General features: G+C 40.5%; 1 protein-coding gene across 1 annotated transcript; it reads left to right on the top strand.

Moving 5' to 3' along the window:
* Positions 1 to 5,625: 5,625 nt before the first annotated feature.
* On the top strand, positions 5,626 to 15,945 carry RPS4X (ribosomal protein S4 X-linked). The gene is made up of 7 exons (XM_053698995.1): positions 5,626 to 5,690; positions 6,525 to 6,602; positions 7,403 to 7,583; positions 11,632 to 11,729; positions 13,717 to 13,888; positions 14,268 to 14,425; positions 15,797 to 15,945. The coding sequence occupies exons 1-7, from the start codon at positions 5,688 to 5,690 to the stop codon at positions 15,896 to 15,898; spliced, it is 792 nt and encodes a 263-aa protein (XP_053554970.1). The 5' UTR covers positions 5,626 to 5,687; the 3' UTR covers positions 15,899 to 15,945.
* The last annotated feature ends 422 nt before the right edge of the window (positions 15,946 to 16,367 follow it).

The following is a 16,367-nucleotide window of genomic DNA, read 5'->3' as shown; positions in this document are numbered from 1 at the left end:
CCTGCGAGCAGTGGGGGTGAAGTGATTCGGGCGCCCGTGGTATGGTCTCAAGTAGCGGCGGCGGGTACAGTATCCCCTGCGAGCAATGGGGGAGAGGTGGTTAGGGTGCCAGAAGGGGCCCTGCGGAGACCATGTCTCTGCTCGATCGGCCCTTTAGGTATTCACTTAATCAGTGAATTGAGGGAAAAAATTGGGAAACGGGAATATATAGAGATTTTCTCCCTGTTGCCCCTGGAGTATGTGTTAGAGGTAAAGGAGGACGAAAAAGAAAAAGGGAAAAAGGAGGAGGAGGAACGGAAGAAGCGCTGGCGCAAATTACCAAAGACTTTTAGTAATTGGTCACGGGCCTTCGGCATCTTGGCAAGTGTCACATGCGAGAAGATCCCGGATCAAGGGGCCCCCTTGTTTTGTTATTACGACAAAATTTCCAGTGCGTACAGGACCTACGGGGGCATGGCTTGGTGGCGGTACGACGAGGGCTTTAGGCAGCGTTTGACGGTTCGTCCTGAGATGCGGTGGGACGACAGAGATATGAGCATTTGGCTCGAGATTATGACCCCCTTGAGGGGTAGTCATTCCTTTCGGGGCTATGGGCAAACGGCTGGGAGCGGAGGTACTGGGGGAACTGGAGCTGCCCTCAGAAAAGGAGTATGTTTCCAGTTCAACGACGGGCAATGCAAGTTTGGGGCCTCGTGCAAATACAAGCACGAGTGTTCTGGGTGCGGGGGTGTGCACCCTTTCGCAAAATGCTTCAAGAAGGGTAAGCAAGGGACCAGGTCAGGGGACATGGGTTCAGCGGGCACGGACGCCGGTGAGGGTCGAAAAGATGGCCCCATGGCTAGAGGCCTACGCCAATAAGCGCGGACGCGCGGGGGATGCTGAGCTGCTTCTTATGGGTTTTAGCTCAGGTTTTATGATCCCATATAGGGAGGAACGGATGGAGGGTGTACCGGGTAACTTAAAATCAGCGAGGGAACACCCGGGGGTTCTAAGAGAAAAAATTGAGAAAGAGATCCGATTGGGAAGGATGGCGGGTCCATTTGTGGAACCCCCATTCCTGGACCTAAGGGTATCTCCATTGGGAGTGGTCCCAAAAAAGGTCCCGGGTCAATTCCGCATGATCCACCACCTGTCGTACCCTAAAGGATTGTCGGTCAATGACGGCATTGATCCGGAATTGGTTGCGGTAAAATATGCGTCGTTTGACAAGGCGGTGGGGTTAGTGAGAGCGGCGGGTTATGGGGCATTAATGGCAAAAGCCAATGTGGAGTCTGCTTTCCGTCTGCTCCCGGTTCATCCGAGGTGCCATCATCTGTTGGGATGCAGAATGGACGGAGCCTTTTTCATGGATTTATGCCTCCCAATGGGATGTTCAATTTCATGTTCCTATTTCGAGAGATTCAGTTCTTTTGTCGAGTGGGTAGTGAAGCAGACGGCGGGGGTTTCTTCTATGGTACATTACCTGGACGATTTCCTGTTCGTGGGGCCGGCCGGTTCGGAGGTATGCGATCGTTTGGTTCGGGCTTTCGGGCAGGTGGCAGGGGATTTTGGTATCCCGGTGGCAGCAGATAAATCAGAGGGGCCCACAACGTCATTGAGTTTTTTGGGAATCCAGATGGACTCCATTAAGATGGAGTGCAGGTTACCGGAGGACAAAGTGTCTGACCTCAAATCGGTGATCGGCAGGATGCTGGCGAGAACGAAAGCTACCCTTAGGGATATTCAATCTTTATTGGGAAAGTTGAATTTTGCCTGCAGGATAATTCCCATTGGACGGATATTCTGCAGACGTTTGTCATTATTGACGACTGGAGTTTCTGAACCAAGACACCATGTCAGGTTGACGGTGGAGGTCAAAGAGGACTTGAAAGTCTGGCGAACTTTCTTGGAGGAGTTCAATGGACAAGTGATCATGCAAGAAATAGGCTGGTCGGACGACCAGCTATGCTTATTCACAGATGCTGCAGGAGCTCATGGTTTTGGTGCCTATTTGAACGGCCAGTGGTGTGCGGGCAGGTGGCCCGAAATATGGACCGAGTGGGGTTTAACCAAGAACCTGACGTTCTTGGAATTATTCCCGTTGGTCGTGGCATTGAAGATTTGGCCGGAGCAGCTGAGCAACAAAAGGGTTTGTTTCCATTCCGACAACCAGGGAGTGGTATGGGCAATCAACCGTTTAACGGCAAACTCGCCGGCGGTGATACGGCTCCTGAGGGTGTTTGTATTGGAGTGCCTGAGATGCAACATATCTTTCAGGGCAGTGCATGTCCCGGGACGGTTTAACGTTATTGCTGACGCTTTGTCACGATTTCAGTGGGACAGGTTCCGAGAAGTGGCCCCGGAAGCGGAGCGGGATGGAATCGCATGTCCAGAGGACTTGTGGTACCTGGGTTGCCAGGAATGTTGAGATTAATCAGAGGGGCATTGGCCCCTAACACATGGAGGGCCTACGCCCGAGTGTGGAGGATGTGGGAGCGGGGGCTGCAGGAGGAGCGGTATCAAACATGCAAGAGGAGTGATTTCTTGTTATGGATGAGCTGGGTGAGTTCTTGGGAGAGGGAAGGGCTGTCGCCCTCTGAAGTGCGGAAGAGGATGGCAGCAATGGCATTCCTTTTTTGACTGCTGGGTATGGAGGATCTTACAAAAAAATTTGTGACCTGGATGGCAGTCAGAGGGATGTGTAGAAAGGGATTCCGGACGGATGGTCGGAGACCAGTTAATTTTGCGATTCTGCAGGGGTTGGTGTCGGAGCTAAATAGGGTGTGTTCATCAAGGTATGAGGAGCTGTTGTTCAGGACCGCGTTTGTATTGGCTTTCTTCGGAGCATTCAGGGTGTCGGAGCTGGTGGGAAAGAACCGGTGGGATGTGGGTGGAATGGGTAGGCAGGACGTAGTGGTGACGGAAGGGACAGTTGAGCTATGGGTTAGGAGGTCTAAGACGGACCAAGAGGATAGAGGATCAGTAGTAGTGTTGCAGGCAATTGGCGGGGAATGTTGCCCAGTAAGGGCGGTGAGGGAATACCTTGAGGTGGCCGGTACTGTGGCAGGCCCGTTGTTGGTTAATGCGGACGGGACGTCATTGTCGCGTTTTCAGTTTGTGGCAATAATGCGGAGGGTATTGGGTTTAAGGGGAATTGGGGGCCTGGATTTTGGCTCGCATTCGTTCAGGATAGGGGCGGTGACGGAGGCAGCTAATTTAGGGTTGGAGACTTCGGTGATTAGGAGGATTGGGAGATGGAGATCAGAGCGATTTCGGGGGTATGTGAGACCGGGTTTGGTGCCCCAAAACGGGGGGATCTGATAACGTTTTAATTTGTTTGCAGAGCCGGGGAAGTGTTGGATCGTAGGACACTCCTATGTTTACTGGGCGAGAAAGGCAGCAGCAGTGAAGCCGGATGGGACCCAGTTGGGCTTTGGAAGGGACCGCCTTATCATCAGATGGTTTGGGATCCGGGGCATGAAATGGTCACAGGTGGTGGGCACGGTGGTGGAGCATGCCAGGCTTTTCTCCCCCCCGAAGGTATTGGTGGTGCACTCGGGCGGAAACGACTTGGGATGTATGCCACAGAAGGTATTAATTGAGGACATAAAAAGAAGTTTTGATAGATTGTGTCAGCTGTTTCCAGGTATGGTCCTAGTATGGTCGGAGATTGAGAGTAGGGTAGTATGGAGATCGGCGTGGGACGCAAAAAAGCTGGAGGCTTCCAGACGGAAGGTCAATAGAACTGTATCTGGGTACGTAAAGGGGCTGGGGGGTGTTGGCTTACGCCATGTAGAGTTTGAGGGGGAGTCGGGTAAATGTTTTTACCTGAAGGACGGAGTGCACCTCAATGAAGTAGGGCTACATTTATTTAATTTTACTCTTCGTGAGGGGATAGAAAAGGCCTTAGCTTTGGTTGGCGGTACTTGCTAGGGAGCGAGTTGTGGCGGAAGTGCTTGCTAGTTTCTGTTGAGGCTTACGCCTAATGGAACATGGTGGTAGTTATGTGGGGTAAGCAAAGGAATGTGAGGAACGCCCAGCCCTGGAAGGGGTGGGGGCTTAGGAGAAGATAAAAGCAAGCACTGAGGTGGATTGTAAATATTGTTGAAAAGTTAAATAAAGATGTTAATTTATTGGTTCGTTTAATAAATAAGCTGCGGCCTTTTCTCTCCCAATTAGGTGTTGTGTATTTATTGATCAAGGAACGAATAGTGGGAAAATGTGGGGTCAAACTCACTGTTGTAAATAAAGGACATAAAATAAGAAACTATGCATGTAGATTTTTTAGATAAGTAATGCATAACTACTTTGGAATGAGAGTCACCCCATTCACACATTTCAATTTACTTTTATCACCAATTTTGCTTTGTTCTTTTGTTATTCTTAGTTGAAAGAAAAAGATAGGAGGTTCATATGCTAATTTCTTAGACCTTGAACACTGCCTCTAATCTGAATGCATTTTGACCACTAGAGGGCATTAGTTCATGTGTTTCATATAGATAACATTGAGCTGATGCACGTGAAGTAACCCTAGAGTGAGCACTGATTGGTTAAAATGGAAGTCTTTCAAAAGAACTGAAACAAGGGGGCAGTTTTCAGAGGCTTAGATACAAGGTAATCACAGAGGTAAAAAGAATATTTCTATAACAGTGTTGGTTATGCAAAACTTGGGAATTGGTAATAAAGGGATTATCTTTCTTTGTAAACAACACAAATTCTGGTGTTGACTGTCTGTTTAATGTTAGGCACTTTCTTTTATAGCATCAATGCACAAAACATGCAAGCAGAAGCCATACATACACGCTGCCAGAAATGACAAATTTGTGAGGTCCTATGTGCTTGTTTCTAATGACAATATCAGATAAATGCAAATGATATCCCCTTTACATATCAGATATAAAATAAATGTTAGGTATCTACATCCTCTATTTTAAAGTAGCATAATTTTTATTAGCTCAAAAACCCCTAAGTTTCTGGCTAATGTTACTTTTAAAGGGACATGAAACCCAATTTTTTTCTTTCATGATTCAGATATGGAATACAATTTTAAACAACTTTCTAACTTACTCCTATTATCTAATTTGTTTCGGTCTCTTGGTATTCTTTGTTGATGAAGCAGGAATGCACTACTGGGAGCTAGTTAATAACATGAAGCATAAATGCACAGCCACCAATCAGCAGCTCCTGAGCCTACCTAGATATCCTTTTCAACAAAGGATATCAAGAGAACAAACATAAATTAGATAATAAAAGTAATTTGGAAATCATAAACTCTAAATGATAAAAGAAAAAAATGTGAGTTTCAATAAATGTAGTTAAATAAAAATTGGTGTATATTTTCCCTTTATGGTGCATGTTGAAATACATATGATTTTGTACACTCACACTGATTAGTTTATACAAATGTACTTAAATGTTCTATTCTTATAATAATAAATAATAATAATAATCAGTGATTACAACATAACCAACATAAGGACACGGCACACTTAAATGTTGAACAGTTTAGTAGAGATTATATTTTGTGATAGATATATTATTATACTTTCGTACAGATGTTAAGTCCTGTAGTACCGGTCTCCCGCCAGTAGAGTGTAATATATACATCATCATTGAACACTAAGCATTTTGTCCCTTCCTGCCTCCTTCCCTCGCTGTTAACCCCGTGGTCCCGGAAGGAGGAGGTCCTTTCCATTGCAGACGCAGCCATGGTGAGACTTTCTCTGTGCTGCGGCCGAAATAAATCTATCGCCATCCTAGTCCATGATTGCTTTTTCCATGCTTCGGATAGCAGCATTACGGAGCACGGACTTTGGAAATCATAATCACTTAATATGAGAGTTCTGATTCTTAGGGAGAGGGGCGGGTAACCGGAGCCCACGGGCATTGTTGCTTTTTCTTGTGTGGGCATCCCTGAATTTAAAGGCCTAGGATGTGATATTAAAGTGCTTTGCGTAGCCGTATTTTCTCGGAACGCTCCTATGTATCGGTTAACGAATGTGGAATATGAAATGTGTACTTGAATGTGTTTTCTTTGACCATATTTTGAGCTAAAGGGAAAAATATATTAAAATATACACCCGCCTATAAGCCATAGCTGCACACTTGCCAATAAACTGCTTTTTTTTTAATTACCTTATTTTCTAAAGTTACCGTTGTTGGTTAAGGTTTCTCACACTTGTGAGATCTTGTACGTTGGATATTTAACCCCTTTGCTGCCAGAGTAGTGAAATGTATTTGTAGCAGGTAAGCTTTCTAGCTCACCTTCATGGGAGGTATAGCAGTCTTTAACCTTTCATTAGCTACTTGCCACCGTGATACTGTTCTGGTAAATGTAGCTTTTATTTGACAAATATGCACCTTTTAACTTAAAGTGATAAGATGCATATGATTTGGCTATGGAATTGTTATATATGCTTGCATGTTTACCAGTGTTTTGTACCCTGTCTTATGAAAGTTTGTGCTCTTTTAAATGGTTTCCTTTCGGTTATGCTTTCTTGAACTAAGATATATATTTTGCTTTCTCTCCTCCCTCTCTCTCCAAGGCTCGCGGACCTAAGAAGCATCTGAAGCGTGTTGCAGCTCCCAAGCACTGGATGCTGGATAAGCTGACGGGCGTCTTTGTGAGTATCTGACTTTTCCCCTGTAATACTCTTTTTATCCAAGTACTTCTTTTAGCTTTTGTTTAATCTGATAGGTTGATAGCAATATAACTTCCATGTTTTAATTCCATTGGCTCTAGTTAAACTTTTTGATACCAAGTCATTTTAGATTTTAAGCACGTTAGATGTAGTTTGTGTTTTTGTTGTTGCTGTAGGATTAATCATAGTAGTAGTGGCTAGCTAGCCTTATAGTTAACCATATTCATCTTCTTTATACCAAACGTTTTGTAACCAGTTGATTTGTGGTTGTACTGACTAGTAAAGTGATGGTAAATCCTAGCGTTTGTGAAATACTAGGATTTACCAATGGAACAAATAAAGGGGACTTTAAGTCATGAAATATAAAATACTTTATGCTAAAAGTTTCCTTATTTGTTTGAAGCATTTGCCACACTGAGTTGCACAGGCAGAACACTATTTTTCTGACAGGTGACGTTTCCCGCATGGCTACTTGCTAAGAAGTGGAAATGTCACCTCACATTAAAATAGTGTTCTGTGGGATGCCTTGGCAGCTCAGTGCGGAGAATGCTTCTAACAAATAAAGTAACTTTTAGCATGTAGTATTTTATACGTTATGACTGAAAGTCTCCTTTATTTGTTCCAATGGTAAATCCTATCGTTTCACAAACGCTAGTATTTACCATCACTTTAACTTACTGTTTGCATAGTTCTAGTTTTAAAAATAGATAAAAGTATCTAATTTGTAGATTATAAAACCATGCTACTTTTTAGTTCTGATTTGGTCTCTGTACTCTACCTAGGCTCCACGTCCATCCACAGGTCCCCACAAGCTAAGAGAGTGCCTTCCCTTGATCATCTTCTTGAGGAACCGGCTAAAGTATGCCCTTACCGGTGACGAAGTGAAGAAGATCTGCATGCAGCGCTTCATCAAGATTGATGGCAAAGTCCGCACTGACATCACATACCCAGCTGGTTTCATGGGTAAGGATCATAGACCTAATAGGGGGTTATTGGTATAGAGAAGAAACGGATATGCCAAGGGAGTTTTAAAGTTTTTCTAACCGGCTGTATACCCAGAACCAGTTAATGACCTTATAACTTTTCCGGTGTAGCCATTTATCTAAATTCTGCCTCATCTTACTGGTCAGACACTCTTCTCTAATTTTAGGGGATCTCAATTCAGTTTTTTTTTTTTTTTTGCTTGCAAATAAGATGAGGGGAAAAATCTGTAGTGTCACATCTTAAACACTTATGGTGTATGTATGTTTGACCCCTTCATGCAATCGCATTATTTCATAGCCTGGATTGGATCATGGGGGACTGCCTATGGTGCTAGGCATGCCCCCAGTCGGATTTCACATTGAATAAGAGGGTGCAGGACGGCAAAAATGTAGGATTTTCCATGCCGTCCTAATGGTGTTTTAAAGCCCAGTTCTGTTAGGGTGACATGCAACGGCTCACATTCAAGTTCTTTTCTTTTTCTTAAGCTGGTGTGTCAGCTCTTGTATATTGCTGTATCCTGACTATTGAACATTGTGTAGTTGCTAAATACCTTTGGGATATTACTAGGGTTCTGGACTGGTTAGGGGACTGGAATCGTAATTGAAACTACAGGCAGAAGTAAACCAAAGATGCAAATACTAATCTTACAAGTTTCTGCTTTGACTTTAGAGGCTTAAAGGGACATGAAACACACATTTTTTCTTTCATGATTAAGAAAGAGCATGTCATTTTAAAAAACTTTCTAATTTACTTCTATTATCTAATTTGCTGCATTATCTTTATATTGCTTGCTGAAAAGCATATCTAGATATGCTCAGTAGCTGCTTATTGGTTGCTGCACATAGAGGCCTCGTGTGATTGGCTCACATGTGCATTGCTATTAATTCAACAAAGGATATCTAAAGAATTGAGCAAATTAGATAAAATAATTAAATTGGAAAGTTGTTTAAAATGACATGCCCTATCTGAATCATGAAAGTTTAATTTTGACTAGACTGTCTCTTTAACCCCTTAATGACCGCAGCACTTTTCCATTTTCTGTCCGTTTGGGACCAAGGCTATTTTTACATTGTTGCAGTGTTTGTGTTTAGCTGTAATTTTCCTCTTACTCATTTACTGTAACCACATATATTATATACCGTTTTTCTCGCCATTAAATGGACTTTCAAAAGATACCATTATTTTCATCATATCTTATAATTTACTATAAAAAACATTATAAAATATGAGGAAAAAATGGAAAAAAACAAATTTTTTCTAACTTTGACCCCCAAAATCTGTTACACATCTACAACCACCAAAAAACACCCATGCTAAATAGTTTCTAAATTTTGTCCTGAGTTTAGAAATACCCAATGTTTACATGTTCTTTGCTTTTTTTGCAAGTTATAGGGCCATAAATACAAGTAGCACTTTGCTATTTCCAAACCACTTTTTTTTCAAAATTAGCGCTAGTTACATTGGAACACTAATATCTTTCAGGAATCCCTGAATATCCATTGACATGTATATATTTTTTTTTTTTTAGAAGACATCCCAAAGTATTGATCTAGGCCCATTTTGGTATATTTCATGCCACCATTTCACCGCCAAATGCGATCAAATAAAAAAATTGTTCACTTTTTCACAAATATTTTCACAAACTTTAGGTTTCTCACTGAAATTATTTACAAACAACTTATGCAATTATAGCATAAATGGTTGTAAATGCTTCTCTGGGATCCCCTTTGTTCAGAAATAGCAGACCTATTTGGCTTTGCTTTTTGGTAATTAGAAGGCTGCTAAATGCCCCTGCGCAAAATAAGTGTATTATGCCCAGCAGTGAAGGGGTTAATTAGGGAGCATGTAGGGAGCTTCTAGGGTTAATTTTAGCTTTAGTGTAGTATAGTAGACAACCCCAAGTATTGATCTAGGCCCATTTTGGTATATTTCATGCCACCATTTCACCGCCAAATGCAATCAAATTAAAAAAAACGTTAATTTTTTCACAATTTTAGGTTTCTCACTGAAATTATTTACAAACAGCTTGTGCAATTATGGCACAAATGGTTGTAAATGCTTCTCTGGGATGCCCTTTGTTCAGAAATAGCAGACATATATGACTTTGGCGTTGCTTTTTGGTAATTAGAAAGTCGCTAAATGCTGCTGCGCATCACACGTGTATTATGGCTAGCAGTGAAGGGGTTAATTAGGTAGTGTGTAGGGAGCTTGCAGGGTTAATTTTAGCTTTAGTGTAGAGTTCAGCCTCCCACCTGACACATCCCACCCCCTGATCCCTCCCAAACAGCTCCCTTCCCTCCCCCACCCCACTATTGTCCCCGCCATCTTAAGTACTGGCAGAAAGTCTGCCAGTACTAAAATAAAAAAACTTTTTTAAAGAAAAAAAAAAAGCATATTTACATATGCTGTTTAGGATCCCCCCCAAACAGCTCTCTAAGCCTCCCCCTCTGCCTTATTGGGGGCCATCTTGGGTACTGGCAGCTGTCTGCCAGTACCCAGTTTGCACAATTAAATGTTTATTTTTTTTAATTTTTTTTCTGTTGTTATTCCCCCCCCCCCCCCATAGATCAACCCCCACCACCTAAATAACGCCTAAGGGTTTTTCATTTTAAATTATTGGTCCCACTTTTATTTTGGGACACTTTTTTTTTTTTTTTCTGTAGTGCAGCGGTCCCCACCCGGTCCCTGCCCCGGCGCGCGCCCGCACTTCCACGCCCACGATCCCGCCCCCCTCCACATGACCAGGGCCATCGATGGCCGCCACCCACCTCCCACACCGACTCCCACCCACCAACGATACCGGCCATCGATGTCCGGTGCAGAGAGGGCCACAGAGTGGCTCTCTGCATCGGATGGTCATATAAGGTTATTGCAGGATGCCTCCATATCGAGGCATCACTGCAATAACCGGAAAGCAGCTGGAAGCGAGCAGGATCGCTTCCAGCTGCTTTCCACACCGAGGACGTGCAGGGTACGTCCTCAGGCATTAACTGCCTTTTTTCTGAGGACGTACCCTGCACGTCCTCGGTCATTAAGGGGTTAATAAGCAATTTTTAAAAACTGCTATATGTCCTGAAGTTAAATAATGGCATACTTAATTTGCATTTATTTCAAAGGCTTTTAATTCCCATGAGTAATTGTGTGTTGACCCCTGTGAGATGGTTAAGTCCTTAGGTATGCTGCTTTTCTGCTCACAAAAAAGTGGATGTGCATATCTTACTGTCACCAGCATCTATGGGTGCAGCAGTTGCTGTTGAGCATTTCTAACTTCACAACACTTCTTTGGAATTGGCTTTGCACCTGATCATTGGAAAGACTAACCACTTTGTTAATTACTGGTGATACAATTCACTAAATTTAGTTTCTCCTTCACATATCTTGTGACTAGGATTTATATTACATAGGAAATATTTTAGTGCATCAGTTGACTCCGAGTTAAAGGGACATTGTACACTATATTTTTCTTTGCATAAATGTTTTAAAGATAAAACATTTATATAACCCATACGGGTGTGTTTTTGTAACAATGTATAGTTTTGCTTATTTTTAAGTAGCATTGTGCTGATTTTCACAAAGTATCAAATGTATACTGATGTCTACAGACTCCAGCTTTCCTAGCCCCTTTCACTGGGTGTCCCAGCCTAAGTTTATCAACAGTGCTAAACTGGGATCTTCTAAAGAAGCTTTTAAAAGGTTTTATACTAGATTTTTATATCCATATCTGTGCATATTCTTTATAGTAGTGTCCATTACATGTTATATGATAATTGGTGTATCCTGTCCCTTTAAGTGTTCTGATATTTATTTCTAAGGAAAAGATGTTAATTTGTGAGTTTTTTTTTTTTGTTTCTCGCCTAAATCTTGTTGCTTTTTTAATCTAAAGTTGTTCTACATTAAGCTTTATGGAATCTACAATGTCATAAGTATAACATTGTTTCTTAACATTTCTATAGAACTTCTGTTTAGTTTATATAGTTCCGTTGTTTTTGGTATGATTGCTTCTAATACATATCCCCTAATCCTGCAGATGTCATCAGCATCGATAAGACTGGTGAGCACTTCCGTCTGGTATATGACACCAAGGGTCGTTTTGCGGTGCATAGGATCACAGCAGAAGAGGCCAAGGTGAACTTGTGAATTTATTATAAACCACTGAAATTTGTATTTTTTTTTTTTATTTTTTTATTTTTATGAACAATGCTCTGAATTTTGTAGCTTTTGAGGATAGCAAGTTCCATGCACAGAATTTTTTTTTTTTTTTAAGGGACACAAGTCAAAATTTAATCTTTCATGATTCAGAGCATGCACTTTTTAAACAACTTTCCAATTTACTTTAATGTGCAGTCTTTATATTTACACTGAGTCATTAGCTCCTACTGAGCATGTGCAAGAATTCAGACTTTTTTTGCTTGGCTGATGGCTTTCACATGATACATAGGGAGTAGAAATGGATATAACTTTGTGAAATTTGTCTGAAAACTTAACTGGTCCTTTAAAGGGACTGTCTACTCCAGATTAGTTTTTTGTATAAAAAGATAGGTAATCTCTCGATTACCCATTCCCCAGTTTTACATAACCAACACGGTTATATTAATATACTTTTTACCTCTGGTTACCTTGTATCTATGCCTCTGCAGACTGCCCCCTTATTTCAGTTCTTTTGACAGACATGCATTTTAGCCAATCAGTGCTAACTCATTAACTCCACAGGAGTGAGCACACAGTTCATATGTGCCATGTAGATAACAAACAGTGGCTAGCTGTAAAAACAACTGTCAAAATGTACTGAGATGACAGGCGTCCTTCAAGGTCTTAGAAATTAGCATATGAGCCTACCTAGGTTTTGCTTTCAACAAAGAATACCAAGAGAACAAAGAATTTGACAAAAGTAATTTGGATAGTTCAAAATTGCATGCCCTATGTGAATCGTGAAAGTTTAATTTAGACTACTGTCCCTTTAAACAGTATTTCATTTATGTTCTGACCCTTTTAAACCTGTGATGGCCAACTGGCAGCCCTTTTGCATTAGGATTGGTGGCCCCTGGGCCAAAGGAGAACTAAGCTTGTGTGGCATGATTGTGTGTTTTTTTTTTTGTTTCGCTTGCTAAATAATCTAAAAATGTCTGCTTTGAGGTTACAAGAGCCAATCTGGAGGGGTGAACTGTAAATTGGAGGGCTTTTTCATTTTTAGGAAATATATTATTTTTTTGTTGTCATAAATTTTATATGCAGCCTTTTAGGCTTCAGTGATATAGACCTATGGCCCCCATGCATTAGGAAGTTGGCCATCACTGCTTTAAGCCATGATTATACAAATTATGGGTAGCTGGCTTCTAAAGTACACAAACCCTTTTTTTACATCAATAAAATACTGAAACGGAATTAAAGTGAATGTAAAGTTAACCAAAGTCTGTCGTGTCATAGGCCAGAATTTTCAAAATTAGGCTGAGGAGAATTTTCGGATGCCATCTACATGCGCGTTCATGAGACACGCATGCTCTATTGGCCTCATAGGGAAATTTTGTTTATAGTATTCAACATCGATCGGTCAAAGTAAGTTGCAGTGAAAGCTGCTTTCCTAGCGCAGCCCGAAACTAGCCGTATAAATTTATATAATAGCTATCCTAAATTATTTTCAAAAGAAAGGCTTTGTATTAAAATGCAATATTTATAATTAAATTATGATGAATTAATGTTGAGAGGGGAGAGTAGCACATGCGCAATACCAATTTATCGGGTGTGCTTCAGAGCTACGTATAGAGCGGGTGGACCGCTCTATATGTCAGACATAGAAGAACCAGAAAGTGTCTTAGGAGAAGTTTGCAAAGAAATTAGACGCTATATAACAAAATGAGATTGTTTTTTTTTAAAAAAAAAAAAAAAATTACTTAGCGACTAGGTTTAGTATGACAGTCTATGCATAGCGGTGTTCCTGATGTGTTTAATTTTACATTCACTTTAAAACCTTAAGGGCTGTGCCTCTTGGCATTTATAAAGCTGTGAGTTAAACTTTAAACACTCAACGTATGAGTAATAGAGATCCAAATGGTTCAACTAAATTTTTTTTTTTTTTTTTAATTTATCCCATGTTTTCTCCCTCTTCCTTAAACAGTACAAGCTGTGCAAGGTGCGAAAGACCTGGGTGGGTACTAAAGGAATTCCCCACCTGGTAACCCATGATGCTCGCACCATTAGATACCCTGACCCCCTTATCAAGGTCAATGACACAGTCCAGATTGATCTAGAAACTGGCAAAATCACAGACTTCATAAAGTTTGACACTGGTAAGTATTGTGTGTTTTTTTTTTTTTTTTGTTTTTTTTTTTTGTCTGTTTTTTTTTTGTCTGTTTTTTTTCTCTTTGGTATGTGCATAGGTTCTAATTTCTAACTAAGCTTATGCACAGATAATACTAGCCATTAACTCTCCTGCATATTTTTTTATATAAAAACAAGTAAAATTCTTAAATAAAAAAAGTGTATAATCACCCTGTTAGGTAGCGCTTTTTAATTGGAAAATGGTTAATTACATGCTCTATCTGAATTAAGAAAGACAAAATTGGAGTTTTGTTTTTGTGAACTCGGTTATATCTGTATATGAGATTTGTAGCTTGTATTTTGACGCAGGTTTACACAGAATAAAGTCTTATTTTGCTTTGTTTGCAGGTAACCTCTGCATGGTGACTGGAGGTGCCAATTTGGGTCGTATTGGTGTCATCACCAACAGAGAGAGACACCCTGGGTCATTTGATGTTGTACACGTGAAGGATGCTAATGGCAACAGTTTTGCCACCAGATTGTCCAACATTTTTGTCATTGGCAAAGTGAGTTCTGTACACTGGTATAGTTCAGTAGCTATAGTTAAATTACTTTTAAGTACAATTGTTGCATTTTGATTTTAAAAGAAGCTGGTTATAACCAAGTCTCTTTTTGAAATTATATTGATATCTCAGTAATAGAAAAAATAAGCAAGTTAATCCATGTACTGGACTTGGTAGCCACTTTTTGGCATGTGTGCCTACAAATTATTTCAATATTCTTTCAGTTGTAATAGCATAGTCTATCCCCATGCAGCTTGGGGTGTACTAGTCAGTAATACGGATTATGATCTTGCAGACCAGTATAAATCCTATAGATCCCTCATGACTTGCCTCAGAGCTTTAGTTTCCTCCTTGGATTGTACCTACCACTTGCATGTGAATGCTTCCTTCAGATTCATTCCTTTTATTCCATTCACTTGTTTCCCTAGTCTCAAATGCAAAACTTTGAGACGTAACACAGCATTTTCCTAAGTTTCCACTTTGCTTTCTTCCCATGGTTGTCTTTGTTGAAGATACCTAGGTAGGTGTCTGGAGCACTACATGGCAAGAAATAGTGCTCTTGCAAATGGATAACATTCTTGCATAATTGCTGCCGTATAGTGTTCCAGGCAAGTGCACACTTCTGAGCTTATGTTCCTCCTTTTAACAAGATACCAAGGGAATGAAGAAAATGTGATAAAGTAAATAATAAAATTGTTCTTAAAGGGAAAGTCAACACCAGAATTTTTGTTGTTTTAAAAGATAGATAATCCCTTAATTACCAATTCCCCAGTTTTGCATAACCAACACCGTTATAATTATACACGTTTTACCTCTGTAATTATCTTGTATCTAAGCCTTAGCAGACTGCCTCTTATTTCAGTTCTTTTGACAGACTTTAATTTTAGCCTATCAGAGCTGTCTCCATGGTAAACTCGCGTGCATGAGCTCAATGTTATCTATATGAAACACGTAAACTAATGCCCTCTAGTAGTGAAAAACTATCAAAATGCATTTAGATTAGAGGCGGCCTTCAAGGTCTAAGAAATTAGCATATGAACCTCCTAGGTTTAGCTTTCAACTAAGAATACTAAGAGAACAAAGTAAAATTGGTGATAAAAGTAAATTGGAAAGTTGTTTAATATTATGTGCCCTATTTGAAACATGTATTTTTTTATTTTTATTTTTTGGACTTGACTGTCCCTTTAAATTACATGCTCTATCGGAATCTTGAAAGAAATTTTGGGGTTTGTCCCTTTTTTTTTTTTTAAAGACCTACTTCCCTTCTCTTATTGCCTTTAGTTCAGTGGTTTTGTTTCATTCTCTGAAAACATTTTCAATTCTCCTCCCATATCCCTCACCCCTCTTAATACTTTATTTTTCTCCATCTTACAGGGTAACAAGCCTTGGATCTCTTTGCCCCGTGGAAAGGGTATCCGTCTGACCATTGCCGAGGAGAGGGACAAGAGACTTGCAGCCAAGCAGAGCAGCGGCTGAACAAAAAACACCCTTTTCTTGAACTAAATAAACATCTTTAACAATAACCTCTGCACCTGGATTTATTTTATTTTGGATGTTTTATTCTTGCCTTAGCTGAGTAGGTTGTGTTGATGCCAGGAATATTTTTATTTTAAAATGATTATCATTAGTTCACGTGTCTGTGCACACACAGCAGATGGAAACAATGTGCACAGTGTCCTAAACCACATAACTTCCTGTGGGACTCTTGGTCCATAGGAAAATAGATCAGAAAAGAACGCACATTACTTATTCTAATGGCTTAAAAAAAAAAAAAAAAAAAAGCTGAATGTTCCTATGAGTTTAATACTAAAGATTCTGAAACTAGTTTGGATGGGAGAATACATTTCTAATTTTGCAAGTGCTCAGTGACTTTGGGTTGTTAAACTTTGCTGCTTGAAGCAAAGGGACAATGAACACTAAAATTGTTGAATAAAAAGAAATAACG

This window comes from Bombina bombina, chromosome 1 (assembly GCF_027579735.1).
Source record: "Bombina bombina isolate aBomBom1 chromosome 1, aBomBom1.pri, whole genome shotgun sequence".
NCBI classification, from domain to species: domain Eukaryota; kingdom Metazoa; phylum Chordata; class Amphibia; order Anura; family Bombinatoridae; genus Bombina; species Bombina bombina.
This window is presented reverse-complemented; position numbering and strand designations above follow the sequence as displayed.

What these genes read in the sequence shown, in the direction of transcription:
- RPS4X (XM_053698995.1), top strand. An exon ending in ATAAGCTGACGGGCGTCTTT is followed by an intron (nt 6,603 to 7,402) that starts GTGAGTATCTGA and finishes TACTCTACCTAG; the next exon opens with GCTCCACGTCCATCCACAGG. An exon ending in ATACCCAGCTGGTTTCATGG is followed by an intron (nt 7,584 to 11,631) that starts GTAAGGATCATA and finishes CTAATCCTGCAG; the next exon opens with ATGTCATCAGCATCGATAAG.